This window comes from Gadus morhua, chromosome 12 (genome assembly GCF_902167405.1).
Source record: "Gadus morhua chromosome 12, gadMor3.0, whole genome shotgun sequence".
Lineage (NCBI taxonomy): Eukaryota > Metazoa > Chordata > Actinopteri > Gadiformes > Gadidae > Gadus > Gadus morhua.
Window position 1 is genome coordinate 24,561,997 of NC_044059.1, and position 16,865 is coordinate 24,578,861.

A 16,865-nucleotide genomic window follows, 5' to 3' on the forward strand; every position below is an offset into this window, starting at 1 on the left:
TTCCAGACTAGCATCAAGTTTTCTCAGAAACCCACATATTGTATACAGATGCATTTCGAGTGTGTGCCTCTATGCAAACTTTTGTGGCTTGGAGGCTAAAGAGAAACCTGAATCAACAGCCACCACAGATTTGGTTAAACATTGGATGCAGGCTAAGTTTGGAACACTCCATAAACATACACACTTCCATCAGAAATAATCACAATCACATGCTCCAGCAAACGCACAAATGGATTATTCCACATGGACATGAGTCAGCTTGCAGTCTCATTGGCAGAGCCACCAAGTTTCAGAAACATCCAGTGTCTCAAACATATTCTTTAGGTCAGACGTGCGCTGGCCAGTTGCGACCCATGTGCCGGTGGGAAAGCACACGCACACTGGGGTGAGAATGAGCGATGAGACCTGACGTCCTTGGGCTGCATGGCCTCATGAACCCTCCTCATTGTCCTTTCTCTCTCTCTCCCTCTCTCTCTCTCTCTCTCTCTCTCTCTCTCTCTCTCTCTCTCTCTCTCTCTCTCTCTCAGCTCAACCCACCGTAGCCTCACTACGGGGGGAGGGCCTCCTCTCCGACATCACCCAGCCTATGAAGACATGGAGGGAAAGTAGCCGTAGAAATGCTTCATGCTGTACAAATGGAGGGACGATAGGCAGTCGGCACAGCTGGCCCTAGCATATATGGTTGAAGTGGAGTGTACGACATTAGAATTCATACGCCGAGTGTGAACACACATGTTCTTTGTTTGCATGTTTGTGGCCTGTAAGGAAGGTTAACAGACAGGCAGACAGACAGACAGACATAATGGGGAAAGTACAAAAAAGATACAGAATGTTCTGTACCTTGCGTTTGAGTGGGGTTGCAGTGACGTGTAGGATAATGGAATTCACACCCAGAACGCAATGGGAATGCACGGGTTTCGGTGTTAAATGCACATGAGCTGTATAACAGTCAGAGACAGACAGACAGAGAGACAGACAGACAGACAGACAGACAGACAGACAGACAGACAGACAGACAGTTTTTGGAAAGATACAGAATGTGCAGAATGAAAATGATAGACAACAGCTTCCTTTGCGTGCGGTTGGAGGGACATTAACGACGACAAGCCTTACCCAGCGGGAACACAATATGTTTCTTGCTTACATGCATGTGACATGCAAGAGGGACAAAGAAAGACACACTTTTCAACAGTCTTGTGGGCATTCAAGTGAGAGAATGCTGACCAAGGGGTTCTGGGATCAAGGCAGATGTTTATCGGGTAATGACATTCAATCCTCCCATTTAGTGGCGGTATTCACCACATTCATGCCAGAGAGATGGACATGGTCCTATCTGGTTTCAATTAAAGATCAAGACCAGTCCTTTTCAAAGCTTTCAACCTTGAACCCTGTTGGTTTAATTCACTCACGACAATGGAGAGGGCCATCAAGGTCAATAAAAGCACACATATAGTGCAGAGGCAAACGCTTGTCCCATGGAAGTTCATTGAATACGCACACACGGACACACATAATGGCACATAAACACTGGCACACGCACACACACACATGCACAAAGAAACACAGAAACATCCCCGTCAGTATCCTCGTAAAACCGAATGCATGGGTGAACAATGCAAGCACTTGTCAAGGGGTAGATAGGAAGGGTGAGCTAAGGGCGTCAGCACAAACTCATGCACACATCACACACAACACGGAGACACACACGCGCACACACACACATAGACACACACACATATGCATACCAAACACACACAGACACATGAGCACACACACACATAAAAGTAGACACTTCATCAAGGACCCTTTCTGTGTTGTGTCCGCCCAACAAGTCTTCCCCAGTCTGTAATATAACCTTTAATGGGCCCTTTTCAACCCGGGGCTATAGTAGCATAGGAATCCAGTCTGTTTGGCCTAATTCCTGCTTTCTCTCGCTCCGCTGGCCCTTAAACAGCCCAGCATAAGGTGGCTTGCGCCCTGTAGTTTATTTAACCATGACTCATTTATTTTATCCACCCCCTCCGTCTTCCACATTTCTAATTCCTTCTTTGTTCGATGGCTTCAGGGACCCAGCTGATGGACTGATCCGGCTATTGTTGAGGCTGGACCACAACGAAGGCGACTGGTGCTTGAAACCAAATCGGCTGAGCCAAGGTTTCATCCTTGTGATGTTGTGATTTGTGTGAACGCAAACAAATCGCTGTGCTTGTTGGACTACTTCCCATATCATGTTATGAAAGAATCATGTCAGTGGGTATAGGTAAACAGTGGGGAAAGGCATGCGCTTGTGTGTGTGTGTGTGTGTGTGTGCGTGTGTGTATGTGTGTGTATGTGTGTTGTGCTTAAAGAAGCTAGAGATCCTATGCCATCACATGATTGGCTAGAAAGGCTAGTAAGGAAGAAGGAGGACTGAAGCATGCAGGAGAGATGATAGAGATAATACTTAAAACACCAAGTTGGCTTTATAAAAGTACTAAATAACAGCTGGACTGGTCCCCTGGTTGTCGTTCAGCCTCACGTGTATCAGCATCACCTGCAAATCCAATGCTGAATGGGGTGCTAGTGCTACACAATACCAACTGTAGACGGCAGTGGCTAGCTATAGCACAAGGCCTGGGATACTTGTGACCATTGTTTATTTGGCAAGGTTCAGGCTAACCAAAGCAATGACTTCCGTCTTTCCTAGAAACCACCCTCTGAGTAATTCACTCATACACACAGTTGTGTGTGTGGATGAGTTTGAGTGTGTGAACGAGTGTGAGTGTGTGTTTTTGTGTCTGTTTGGGTAGGCGCTCATTTGCTGTTTATTAAACGGATAGTTCCTTCCTCGATTCTGATAGCTTGAAGATATTGTCCAACAATTCATTTTTGCATGAACGTGCCGCCAACTTTAATGAATGCTAGCCTTTGCTGCTTGCACTGGCTACCATTTTGCTGTCTTCAGGAACCATAATGTTTACCGGAAGAATAATGATTTGATGAATCCTACTACGGATTTTGTCTATAGTGAACGTTTTAGCATACGCATGTTATGCGTGCTGTAGTTTTCTAGAATCACTGTAAGCCATGGCTTCTCGTGGCTTGCTGCTTAATTATATTGCACCCTTATTACAAGTGAGTTAGAACTAACTCACAATGAACTACTCAGTTGTTGGAGAGCGGTTGGAGAGCTGAAAGATGCACCTTGTTTGTGTTTGCAAGGCTTACAGCACAGAATATGAAAGGAAATGAAGGAATTTATCCCTGGCAGAGACTCCATTATTTTCATAGCCAGATGTTGCTATTTATTGGTGGTCTTTTAATTTCCTTTATAATAATCTAGGTTTAACTGAGAATAATCAAGGAATGGGCAGGACTCTATACCTCCAAACACATATCTTTATGGACTACTTAACAAAAACAATCCGCAAGTCTGTCTGTGTGATGATCAACGTACCCTATACTCTGTACTCTCTATACTATTCTCACGCTCATCTTTTATCCCCAATCAGATTTCAGAAAGTTTTCGAATATTCCTCTTTAAATCATAGGTCATCCTCAACCAGCTAGTGTCTTGCACTACCATGTCCCTGTTATTTAACCTGATAAAGCCACACTGGAAGGCTCAGGAAGGATGGCTGTGTTTTGATTGGTTGTATCTCTGATATGTGTGTTCAACTACCATTTCTCTGTGGAAACCTAGAGCTACAGGGGGGTTGGTGTCTCCATCTAACAACTGGGTTGGGCACGTCGGTCAGGCCTTATAGGAACCAACACCCTAACAATCTCTGTGACCAGACTCTGTGAACACACACACACACACACACACACACACACACACACACACACACACACACACACACACACACACACACACACACACAAACACACATACACACACACACACACACACACACACACACACACACACACACACACACACACACACACACACACACACACACACACACACACACACATGCATGTACAAAGAAACTTCTGGCTATATTGAGAATTGTATCTGATTACTAGGAGAAAGGAAGAATTATTGGTTGGACAAAACACATTTAATTTGAAAGCTTCCGTCTTTCAAACGTTTCCTGGAAACCTAACATGTAGCCTACATTTAAGTACTAAATTATCGCAAACCCTTGTCCTCTGAATCCATTTTTAGGTTCTTCCCTCTTTCAAGGGATTTGAAGGTGAATAGTTTCAAATAAATCAGTCAATTATAATGTTTCTCAGAATGAGAAACATTATATATTGATATTCAACCACTGGATGGAGTAGCAAAACATTTTAGTCCTAAATGAAATCAGATAATCATCAAGATATATCTTCTATCTATCTATCTTTCAAATAAATGTTTATGAGAGAAATATAAAACTCAGAAGAATGCCAAGAGACATTGTGCCATCTTTTGTTACTCAATTGTTTTTGTCATTGCTCTGTTCTGCATACTTTGTCAATAATGGCTGGCCAATGGGAGAAGAGGCTTTAAAACACGCCCATCCGTCACACAAGATATCGTGTGAGATACAGCCTTGTGTGTTCGGACCCTGAAGAACGTGTGGCTCCTGAGGAATCTTGAGCAAAACACATCCGAGGCTAACACAAAATTAGTTTCGGGGAAATAAGTTTCAGAATCAGTTTACATTTCTACATTCAATAAAATTTAGAATGTGCAAATGTAAAAACTACTTAAAGAATCTTTGACCTTTAAGAAAATCGATATGTTAGTATTTGTTAAAATGTAATGATAATATTATTCATAATAGTAATACTGATAAAAATATTATAAAAATAACAAGTAGCCTAAAACCAATAAAGAAGATCATTATGATGATTTCATGATTATTATTATTATTATTATTATTATTATTATTATTATTATTATTTAGGCCTGTAGGATTATCATTATCATCATTCTTTTTTTATCAGGTGTCCCCGAGATCCGAAACCCCTTATTATTTAGGTGTTTATCATTATTGTCATTATGTAGATCTAAGTCCAAGCCCTTTTCAAAGCAAGAAGACCGCGCAACACGGTCCGGGACGTCTCGTTGGATTGCCTAAGCAATTTGGGGGTTTGGACAAAGTTCGGCCCCCGCCTATTCCGCTCAAGCCAATAGCAAGACGGCATTCAAATGAGCCACTCATAAAATTAACTTGAATCGGGCTCCTTGACAGTCCACAAAAGAAACGTACTTGACCGCATGTGCCTATTCCACCTTCTGACCTGGGAACCTTGTACACTTGTGCCCCGACCAATCGATACTTGATGAAAACGGTTTAACACAGGCCTACCCCCAGTGAGATTTGTTTTTTAATCCAGACTTCGCCAGAAAAAAAAACCCTCTCAATAATATGGGAAAGGGAAATTTTCATTTCTTAACGGTTTGGATAATTTTGGCACAAATTCTTGCAACTTTTTCTTCCAACACTACTGTCGTTTATGGTAAGTTTGATTCATTTTTTTTGCAATTTCTTTGTTGATACTGGTGAGCGTCCTTGATAAGATCCAGCTTGGTTGTGCTGTGGACATCATAGCTATGAAGTGAACAGTTAAATGACGGAAGCAGCTTAATTGCAGGCCGTGCGTATCGGGACCCTCAGGCAGAAGATCTCTGAAGCCCCTTGTGATAGACTTCATAGTGATCAAAGGGAGGACTATATGGAGGAGCGCTCTCCAGCTCCTTTTAACATTTTCCCTTGGAGACTTGCATGGCCTGTTTTAGGTTATTTTTCTAAGTAGGGGCCCACTATAGGAGAGTTGAATGTATTCCAGGACCACGTTTTACCCATTCTCCCAGTGCATTTCTTTGATCAGCCGTTGAGCAATCCATTGTAAACAAAATGTTTTTTGGCGGCGATCCAGATTCTTTCCAGATTGGCTGCAGATTTTATATTTACTTTCAGTCGTTTGTTGAAATTAACCCTGCAGGGGGTACAACTAGAACTGAAGGGGGCGACAAGTTACTGTTTGGCTGTGAGTCGACTGCTTTGACACTGGCGTTTCCATATTTTAGTGTATAAATGAATCAAGATGTTAGACCGAGCAAATCTATTAAAAACAGTAGACTGTGTCTTTTGAGGATTAATCACGCAGACATAACGTGTTATTGGCACATGAGCTGCTCGTTTCTTCATTTAAAGCGCAATTGGTTTATTGAATAGGCCTACTTGTAATCTTAGCGTGGAAAAATGCGCAGAATTGCGCGCAGAATTTGCGCGCGCGTCCACTTTGCCGTGTCAACAAAAGCATATAACGTTGCTATATGTTTTCATCCGACCCGCTTAGACAACAGCACTGTGACTGCAACTCCCGTGCCCACTTCCGACCAATGGCTGTTAGACTACACCGGCATCGTATCCAAGTTCTCCCTGCGCACAGCGGACGAGCCGGAGGATGACCTGTGTTACATTGTCCCCGGAGAGCGGGACACCATAACGGAGTGTGAATTCAACCCAGAAACGCAGACCTTCGTCATCATCCATGGTTGGACGGTACGTTGAGTTGGAGTCCCATCACATTTATGATATCATTGTATTGGCGACGTGAATTACATACCAAAGTGATCTGCAGCAAGGTTGAACGTTTTTTTTTCGTTGCCTCGGATGACTTATGGGACGTTTTGTTTGATAATGATTGACTAAGAAAGAAAAATGAGTCCAAATTCTGATGAGTCAATGTAGTAATAACGGCAGAAAAAAAAAGCAAAAAAGTTAGAATAAATCAACAGTTATTATGAGCAGTCATTAATTGATAACTGACTTCATGTTCTCTGTGGGTTTGTGTGTGTGTGTGTGTGTGTGTGTGTGTGTGTGTGTGTGTGTGTGTGTGTGTGTGTGTGTGTGTGTGTGTGTGTCTGTGGGGGTGTGGGTGTGTGTGTCGGTGATTCCCTTGCATATGTGTGTTTGTGTGTGTGGTTGGTTGGGCGTTTGTGTGATTCCCTTGCATGTGCATGCATTGCTGTGTCTGTGTGGTCTTGCATGTGTGTGTGCGCGTGCATGTGTGTGTGCATGTATACGTGTATCCGTGTGTGTGTGTGTGTGTGTGTCTGTGTGTGTGTGTGTGTGTGTGTGTGTGTGTGTGTGTGCACGTATACGTTTGTGTGTGTGTGTGTGTGTGTGTGTGTGTATCTGCGATTGTACTGGACAGGTCACAGGGATGTTTGAGAGCTGGGTGCCCAAGCTGGTGTCGGCTCTCTTCAACCGGGTGCCCAGTGCTAATGTGATCGTGGTGGACTGGCTGACCAGAGCCAACCAGCACTACCCCACCTCGGCCGCATACACCAAGCTGGTGGGCGCGGACGTCGCCAAGTTCGTCACCTGGATACAAGTGAGTAGAAATTAGCGCAACACTTTTTATTATTTTTATTTTCATCTTTTTATTTGGGATGGGTGTACAACATCCACAAAGTGTACACAGAATATCCGTAATATCCCTTTCCTCCATCATCATAAAACACATGCATTCATGAATGCATATCTGCACATAGGCCAACATGCATGCCCTTATACAAAACACACTCAGTATATACACAGAACAACAAAAAAAAACCTGCATGTGTTGTGGTTACATCACCTGTTCCTACCTATCAAGCTGAACCCGTTATGTTCTGATGACGAAAATGATCATTTTTCATCATCATGATTTGAAACATTTGATCAATTATCAATCAATATATGCATATATTGCTAACTGATAAACCTGGGGCCTTTGAAGCCATTCGGGCTGTAAGCCAGGGACTGGGCTTGTAGCTTGGGATGTGATGTCGTCATCTGTTGTCACTTTGGGTATTTCTTCCTTCTGGTTGTGATTTTACACGGCCAATAAAATAAGTCTTTACGAGCGTGTTTCTCAGTCACAAACGTCTGCCATCCTGAAATGCACCATTTCCTTTGATTCATCTTGACTGTGAAGTTGGAGGGACGTGGGCTTTTTATATCTCGACAACTTTAGAGCTCTTTAGAGCTTGCATGGCCTTTGCAAAGGAAATGGTCCAACCCAAACACTAAACGATCCTTTAGCCTGAATCTAGCTCCAAACGTAAGCTTGGATGCAGACGATCCATGGGCTGGCGCCATGCCTGGTACATGCATCCACTTCAAAGCCGGGGATTTGGGCCGTAGCGAGAGAAGATTGATGATCTTTTTAAGTGTTTTAAGGGTTTTATTCATTGCAATCTTCTCTTGGCTCTCCTGTCCAGAATGAGTTGCAGTTGCCCTGGGACAAGATCCATCTGTTGGGCTACAGTCTGGGGGCCCATGTGGCCGGCATTGCTGGAGACCTGACCAAGCGGCAGATCAGCAGAATCACAGGTGAGGCGGGAGGCCGCGGGTCAAACGGATTGCATTCCTCCGGAGGTCCTGCGGTCCTCTCTGGGGACGAGCGGTGGTGGATCCCATGTGCCATCTGCTGACCCAAGGTCATTCCAGGGCGACGCATGCAAAGAAGTTATTTACATATTCATCTCTTTCAAAGCCAACATAATTCCTTCATTCAAATACAGAACTAGGCAGATGACATCACCATTTCAAAGGATGTGAATCTACGTAGAAAAGACGATTGTCTGAATTTGAAACAAGTGGAGCATCTTTACCGTGGATTCAATTGTATTTAGTGGTTTTTAAATACTCACTCACTAGAAATAACTTCCTACGGTACCCTTCTGTAAATCCTACAGCTATGCTTGCATAGTCCATAAAGTACTGCAGTACGGAGTTATAATCACTTCATTCAAGTCTATTATCAGACACCAGGTCAGGGAATGCCGCTCAGTGGAAACAATCCCTTCGCTTGTCGCTGTGAAGTTGACACAGCGTTGCCATCACTCTGACCTGCTTAGTATAATGATGTGTTTGCTGGGATCTGAATCAGCAGTGCGTTAAGTGCCCCACAATCACTGCCTCGCATTGTCGGATCTCTGGCCCTGTCGGGTCTGTTGCCTCCCACATCCACTGCGGTCACTGACCGCAGATAACGAGGACATCTGGGTCCTGTACGTGCCTAACCCTTGATACAGGCCTAAGGGATTAGGAGAGAGGATGACTGAATATAAATGTGATCTGACCCCATTTACATTTGATGGTTTGTATCCAACATTAAAAAGCAACACATACAAATCAATTCTGGAGTGACTACAAACATCTCAAAGGCTGCGCAAATATGTTTCCATTTACATTTAGGGCATTTAGCAGATGCTTTTATCCGAAGTGACTTACAGTAAGTACATTTGCCAGAAGTAAGAGAAACAACAATTTGTCGCTATCTGTACAGTAAGAATGTTCATAGAACCAAGTGCCAAGCACTAACTATTGTACCCCATGTACAACAGAAATAGATAGGATAAGATGCTACACAATGCGAAGTACTCTTTTAAAAAATATAATCTGACAGCAGGATATATGATACAATATATCAGAAACAGTAGGACATTTAAGACAATATAATGCAAACAACAGGATATGTAATACAATCAAACAGGATGGGTAACACAGTATAGCGGTATCAACGGGATCATGTGACCGCGTCAGGGCTCACCTCCTCATCGTCTTCCCTCCTCATCGTCTTCCTCCCCCTGCAGGACTGGACCCGGCTGGGCCCACCTTCGAGCACGCCGCCAACGAGAACATCCTGTCCCAGGAGGACGCCAAGTTCGTGGACGTGCTGCACACCAACACCCGGGGCTCGCCGGACCGCAGCATCGGCATCCAGAGGTCCGTGGGCCACATCGACATCTTCCCCAACGGAGGCACCTTCCAGCCCGGCTGCGACATCCAGAACACCCTGATGGGCATCGCGTCGGCGGGCATCAAGGGCCTCCAGAGTACGTGTGTGTCTCTGGATACTGGACTGAATGTTCACGTTTACATTGAGGGCATTCAGCAGACGCTTTTTTTCCCACAGCGACTCACAATAAGTGCATTTGTCTGAAGAAAGAGAAACAATATATCGCTGTCTGTACAGTAAGGATGTTCATAGAACCAAGTGCCAAGCACGTACAATTGTTAGGCTAATCCCTTACCTGTATGCAACAAAGATAGCTTGGATAGGATGCTGCAACATGATAAGTCCTATTTTTAATTGCAAGGACGTACAACATACAATGAGTGCGTACATTAAGGGGGGTTAAGGGGGAGGCTTACTGAATACTGAGTACTGATGATTCCCCCTCCCCTGTATTATGGAGTCTTATATCTGATATAATTCTGTTAAGTGCTATATTTAACATGGCTAGTCCAATAACAAATCCACCTGCTGTAAAGAGACGTCTCACCATTCCAATACACTCCAACGTTGGTTATCACAGCTTTGTCATTCGTTAGGGTAGAAGTATAGCGAAGTTCACAGGACCCGAATCGCCACCCAGCGTGCTTGCCTCCATCTGACACACAGCTGTTCAGCCATCTCCCAGCCATGAAGGGGGAAATCCCCCCCCCTTCCAGGGTCTCTCCGTCATTAGTCCCACGTTACTTTCAAGTCCAGAAGTCCCACCGTCTGATTCGGGGGTCCGAGTCTCACGCTGCTCTCTCTCTCTCTCCCTGACGCAGACATGGACCAGCTGGTGAAGTGCTCCCACGAGCGCTCCATCCACCTGTTCATCGACTCGCTGGTCAACGCCGACCAGCAGAGCATGGCGTACAGCTGCAACTCGCAGAGCGCCTTCAACAAGGGCCTCTGCCTCAGCTGCCGCAAGAACCGCTGCAACAACCTGGGCTACAACGTCAAGAAGGTGCGGTCCACGCGCAGCACCAAGATGTACCTGAAGACCCGCGACATGATGCCCTACAAAGGTAAGGGGGGGGAGGAGGGCACCTGGGGGGTTGGGCTGGGTTTGATGGCGGGGGGGGGGGGGTCCCTTATGGTTCGATAGCATTTACGTTTACGTTTAGGGCATTTTAAATCCAAAGCGGCTTACTATGAGTAAAGTTGGTCAGAAGAAAGAGAAACAACAATATATCGCTGTCGAGTAAGGATGTTCATAGAACCAAGTGCCAAGCACTAACAACTGTTAGGTTAACCCATTCCCTGTATACAACCAAGATCGGATAAGGTGCTACACAATGCTAAGTGCATTTTTTTTCAACTCTCCACGTCCTTCAACCTACCTGTAGGTAGCAGGATTGGGCTGCCTCCTTAATGACGGGTTTCTGAAGTCGCTTCGGCAAACAGTCAATAATACTTATATCAGAGTATTATATATAGTGCTAGTGGTGGAGCGTATAACGTGGGATTCATTTTGTCAGTCATCTAGATAAAAACCGGATAACCCCATTAGGAACACCGTTAAGAACCCACTGGAGGCAATTAGCTGTTGCTACTGTTGTTTATTCTGGCGTATACTTAAGTGTGTTGAACTGGATTACTGTAAGCCGAGTTAATGAGTGTGCATTCTGCAGCCACAGTAAGTGGCATCAATATTAATTGTAGGCCGTGTTTTGACGTAATCTGTGGTAGCAGCTCCTTAGAATGGGAATTCCGTTCAAAGTTACAATAAGGGGCGCCTCCGTAGGCTCACCGGGTAGAGCGCGAACCATATCGGCTCAGCCCTGAACGTAGCGACCCTGGTTTGAATCCTGCTCGTGTTTTTTTGCTGAATGACCCCCCCTCTCACTCCCATACCTTCCTTTCCGTCTCACTCTATAATAAAGCATAGGTAGGTAACAATGAAAAAATTGCACATTTACACATTGTGAATGTGTGGCTACATGCATGTCAAGGACTACGCACACTGACGTGGTACACAAACATTGATGATCCTCTTTACTGTATATATATATATATGATATTTAACCTGTGTCATATGCACACATACCACGTGCTCAGAGGGAACGTGGATCAACAGCCTTTTCTCCATAGGGGCACGGCGGTAATGTTATGGTCAGGTGTAGATTGTGTTGACAGTGTAACAACAGGGATGCGTCAGAGTGGGGAAGGTTTTCTGACCACGTGAGGAGAGCAGAGATCATGAGTATTTCAGTGTCTGGCGGGGGGAAGGTTGGTTGAGAAATCGGACACCACACATGCATGTGATCCGCTCTGGCCACCGAAAGGTGCTTACACTTCCAGCAGCCTATCATTTTGCAGGTCACGCGCACTAAGTTGTATATAATCAACCAATACCCGTGGGAAGGATGTCGGCCTCTAGCTAGGATATGAGCGTTGACATCTAGAGATGTCTAGTGTACCAACCAAGTTCGTATTTGTTTTTTTATTATGATAAGATTATCAAAGTCTGATTTTACATACCACACTGTGATGAATTGTCGGCAAGGGGTGATTGTGTGGCACAAACAATAAGGACCAGTTATTTATATTAGCACTATTTTTACATCTATTCTTAGTAGTACTATTACTTATTGCTACAACTACCACTGCTACTGTTAATGCTGGTGAGGGAATGTTCTTGTGATAATACGGAACAGAGTGTATTCCAACAGGCTAATGTACAGTTATGGATACATATAGGGATAAATACAAGTATCAAATTAAATCAGTATGTTGTCTCTCTCTCTCTGTGTCTCTCTGTGTCTTTAGTATTCCACTACCAAGTGAAGATGCATTTCTTCAGCGAGAAAAAGCTGAGCTTCACCGAGCAGCCCTTGATGATCTCTCTGTTTGGAACGCACGGGGAAAGGGAGAACATCCCCTTTCAAATGTGAATGACACACACACTCTTCGTATGTTAAACCAGTCATGATGTAACCACAACACACACACAAGCACACACGCACACACATGCTGCACACAGAAGCAATTGTCCAGTGGTCAGCACTTCCATTGGTCATCCATCTCTAGTCTGTGCTAAAATATAAAACTCCAAAACTCATTGGGATCAAACACACACACACGCACACGCACGCGTGCGCGCGCACGCACACACACACACACAAGCATGCCGATCTGCGTCACACACATGCAGGCATGTGTTTGACGCAGACCGGCATGTTTGTGTGTAGCGCCCTGGGAGCTAGTGTGTTGTGGTGTGTGTGTGTATGTATGTGTGTGTGTGTGCGTGTTATATGTGGGGCGGCAGTAGCTGAGGAGGAAGAGCGGGTTGGCTGGTCACCGTAAGGTTGTTAGTTCGATCCCCGGCTCCTCCTAGCTGAGTGTCGAGGTATCCCGAAGCAAGGCACCTTACCCAAACTGCTCCCGATGAGCTGGTCTGTCGTTTCGCATTGTTGACTCCGCTGTCGGTGTGTGAATGTGTGCATGAACGGGTTGATGTCAGGCAATATTGTAAGGTTCCTTGGATAATGCGCTTCATACATGCAGTCCATTTTTACATCACTACTCTTCCCACGCCTGCAGCCCGACCCTGGAGGGGAACAGCACCGTCTCCTTCCTGCTCACCACGGACACGGAGATCGGGGACCTGTTGATAGTGAAACTGCGCTGGGAGAAGGACAACTTCTTCAGCTGGTCTGACTGGTGGGGCCGGAGCAAGTTCCACATCCGCAAGCTTCGCGTCAAGTCCGGCGAGACCCAGTCCAGGTACGGTTGCCGTTTTGGTCACCGTCGTCGTGTCCGTTATGTCAATAGAAGGCTGTCTATTGATCGGCCAAGCGCTTTTATCCAAAGTAGCTAGATAGATAGATAAATAGTTTATTGATCCCCAGGGGCGAAATTCAAAGTCACCTTCGCTTTAACATGTCACACACAACATACACATACAACATAAGCAAGATAATAAAATAATTTAAAATAAAATATAATAATCCACGTGGATAATATGGACAATAAAAGATCTATAAAATATAAAAGATATGCTTTGGAAAAGTGAGTGTGGTTGAATTTCTTTTTTTACGGAGCGTCAGTGTTCCAACCCCTAAATGTCTGCTTCGGTGTGAACCCCCCTACCCACTAGACACTCGGCTCACAAAAGCATTCCATAGAACGGGATGGACTATGGATCCACAGGGTTTGTCGTTTTTGGTTGTGGATTCTGGACAGACGCTCACGTTTGGTGTGTGATTTCAGGGCGATCTTCAGCTCAAAGGACGGCGAGTTTGCTTTCATGATCAGAGGCGGTGAGGACGCAGTGTTTGTCAAGACAAGAGACGACAACATGAACCGCCAAGAGAAGCGGTAAGTTGCGCTTCTTGAGCAGTTATGGTCATTCAAGCTCAGAATCAAAGTACAATCATTGTTAATTATTGTTGTCCCTTCTTTCCCACAGGATGCACAAGCGGAAAATGCAAGGCACCCTTTTTGGCCAGAACGACGCCTAACTGTCCTTGAATCTACTCCCCACTGCAAATCATCTCTCTACACACAGAGCCAAAGAAGGACAGGATCAAGCAAAGGAAAACTCACACACATTCAGGATGTTGGCGTTGAGATGAAGATGGCCAGTGTTACCTCGCCAACCGCCGAGTGGAACTGACCGTGTCCTCCTCCATTTTCCTTCGGGACAAATGTGCTCCGTTCGTGCTTTCTTGTCTGTATGACTTCCTTTCTACCTTCTACGTCCTGGACAAGTGTGAGAAACGTCCTCTTAAAATGACAATTCAATGTTTGCGACTTCAATCTTTTGAGTAACTTCTGAAGCATATATTTTGTAGTCATTTTGTTTAAAGCCTGTGTAGCCACTCTATGTTTTGTTTATAACATTTCTTGATGGTGTGTTTTGTGTACCATGTCAAATTGGTCCATTTAGATATGAATGATTCAGAGTGGTAGACATCCGCACAACTGTATTTTATATTGTACACGCTGTAGGAACATCTCTCTCTTTTCATGACCACTGCCAACAATCAACAGGGACCAAAGATGTTGCTACTATCCACTGAATGAAACGAGCATCACACTCGCTTCTGTAAATAGATAGTTTGTTCCCAATCAGTGTTACATACATCTATATATTTTGATATATAAATATATATTGATATGAGTTATATGCAAATATCTTATTTTTTTTTATCATTACTTACTGGTTAAGTGCATTTGGTTATTTTGTTTGGCACTGGTCACTTTAATTGCAAGCTCCCCTTCAAGCTGAAATATCCCATATCCTTTGCAATGATGACTAGATGGATTCTGTATTTTTTGGCGATGGACGATCAAATTGAAACACTGTTTGCTGTGAGAAAAGTAGGTAATTTGGCTTGTGCTAATCACTGTGATTACCAAATGCATCCAAATGTAATCTAAACTAGTTGAACTTATATAAAGCACAATTGACAAAAACACCCTCTTTGTCTCTGAAATGTTAAACTCGGCTAAGTTGTTCAACGTTTTCAAACAAGCCGTACATACCTGTGATGCACTGTCCTTCATAGCTTTTTCTTCCCAAGAATATTTCATATTCTATTTATTGAATGTACCTGTATATATTTGTATATTAAGCTGTAATATATTTTGACAAGTTGACTTTGCCGTCTTGTTGTTTGTTCAAGATGCAACATTTTAGGAATTACTGCACGGTTTGGAAGAGTTGTCAAATTGTGCTCTTGGACAGTTTTGGATGACACTTAAGGGAAAATATACAGTAAACTGTATTAAGAAAAACTGATGTTTTTCAATAAATAAATATATTTATTTTGAAACTCATAGGCTTTTTGATATTAAAGCTTAATTTAAATATCCAAACCACTCTTAAGATTTAAAACTTTAGCAGGCAACCAATAAGTGTCTGAAAAATCACTTTCTTGCAATCCTGTTCAAAGTGAGCCTAAATATCATAATAATGTCATAATAGCAGAAAAACTTGTTCTGGCCTTGACAGCCCCTAAAAAAACGGATATACTATGAGGAAAGGGCTTCATTTTCTTACAAGAGGCAGGTGGAAACAGGGAGCATTGATAATTGTACAGCTCTAAATTGACCCATCATTAAGTTCCAACTAGCCCCTGTACTGAAGTGAAGTAGAGGAGAACACTTTGGGCTCCAATTATCCCTTCTGAAAACCATTCCTATAAAAGGGAACATAGCTTTCAGCTAACTCTTACATTCAAAACAAGTTGTGCAATAGTTTCGTGCTTCTTATTCCTTGAGTTGGGGATTAGTTCCCTGGAAAAAAGCCCAATATCGCAATGGCTGCAAAGAAAATCAGCAAAAAAAGCAGAACTATTAATTCATCCTGCCAGCCTTAAATTCGGGCGAACAGCTTTCTGCGAAACATAGAATTAAACTTTAAGCAGTGATGGGGAAGGGTTGTGTAACAAAATAGCTAAAAAATGATACAGTTCCAGAGGCACAAAGTAGAACCACGATCAGAGTTGAGTTGAATTTGACCTACACTCTTTCTCCCTGCGGTCATTGGGAAAACACAATTGTCCCCATGACTTTCTGTGTGTGACGGAAAACTGCTGTTGAGTCCACAAAGTTCAAAGAGAGGACTTTATAAGCAAACACTGTATCATGCTGGATAATGGCCTGTCCGGGAACTACAACTTTACGGGTGTTGGGAGTCGGGACTATAGAAACTTAAATTGAAACATCATATTGAAACATGTTATTGAAACATCATATTGAAAAATGGTATTCGAAACGCAATTCAAAACATGCTGTTCACATGCTTGCAGGCACTAGAATAGTCAACAGAAAATGCTAGCAAAAAGAAGAGCGTTTGTATTACTTAGCCAAGTGCAGCCCTTAGTTACACTACATTTAGTGGGGAGATAGAGTTGTTGGAAGGCATGGTCGACTGCCAGCCAAATGGTTCTGAGTTTGATCCATATTAGATGTCGCCTACCTCCAGGCATCATTGAGCTTGATACCTTGATAGCTACATGCAACATTATGACCTGTAGTAGAATTCACAGTAAATTGCTTTGAATGGAAGTGTCAACTGAATTACTAAATACATTTACCATATAGCACTAGACATCGTCTAGACCGGAAAGATGAGATAACTGATAAAGGACAAATCAAACAAA

The 16,865-nt window shown here is 43.6% G+C and overlaps 1 protein-coding gene across 1 annotated transcript; it reads left to right on the forward strand.

The window, feature by feature from the left end:
• Positions 1 to 5,137: 5,137 nt before the first annotated feature.
• lpla (lipoprotein lipase a) lies at positions 5,138 to 15,357 on the forward strand. Its single transcript, XM_030372607.1, has 10 exons — positions 5,138 to 5,436; positions 6,280 to 6,485; positions 7,141 to 7,320; positions 8,192 to 8,303; positions 9,569 to 9,811; positions 10,536 to 10,778; positions 12,523 to 12,643; positions 13,297 to 13,479; positions 13,966 to 14,073; positions 14,165 to 15,357. Exons 1-10 carry the CDS (start codon positions 5,346 to 5,348, stop codon positions 14,214 to 14,216), a joined length of 1,539 nt encoding a protein of 512 aa, XP_030228467.1. The 5' UTR covers positions 5,138 to 5,345; the 3' UTR covers positions 14,217 to 15,357.
• Positions 15,358 to 16,865: the final 1,508 nt, after the last annotated feature.

Bases quoted from the DNA above. Each gene is read 5' to 3' on its own strand.
- lpla (XM_030372607.1), top strand. From the start codon at position 5,346: ATGGGAAAGGGAAATTTTCATTTCTTAACGGTTTGGATAATTTTGGCA. The intron at 6,486-7,140 runs GTACGTTGAGTT...TGTACTGGACAG, and splicing joins TCATCATCCATGGTTGGACG to GTCACAGGGATGTTTGAGAG. The intron at 14,074-14,164 runs GTAAGTTGCGCT...TCTTTCCCACAG, and splicing joins ATGAACCGCCAAGAGAAGCG to GATGCACAAGCGGAAAATGC.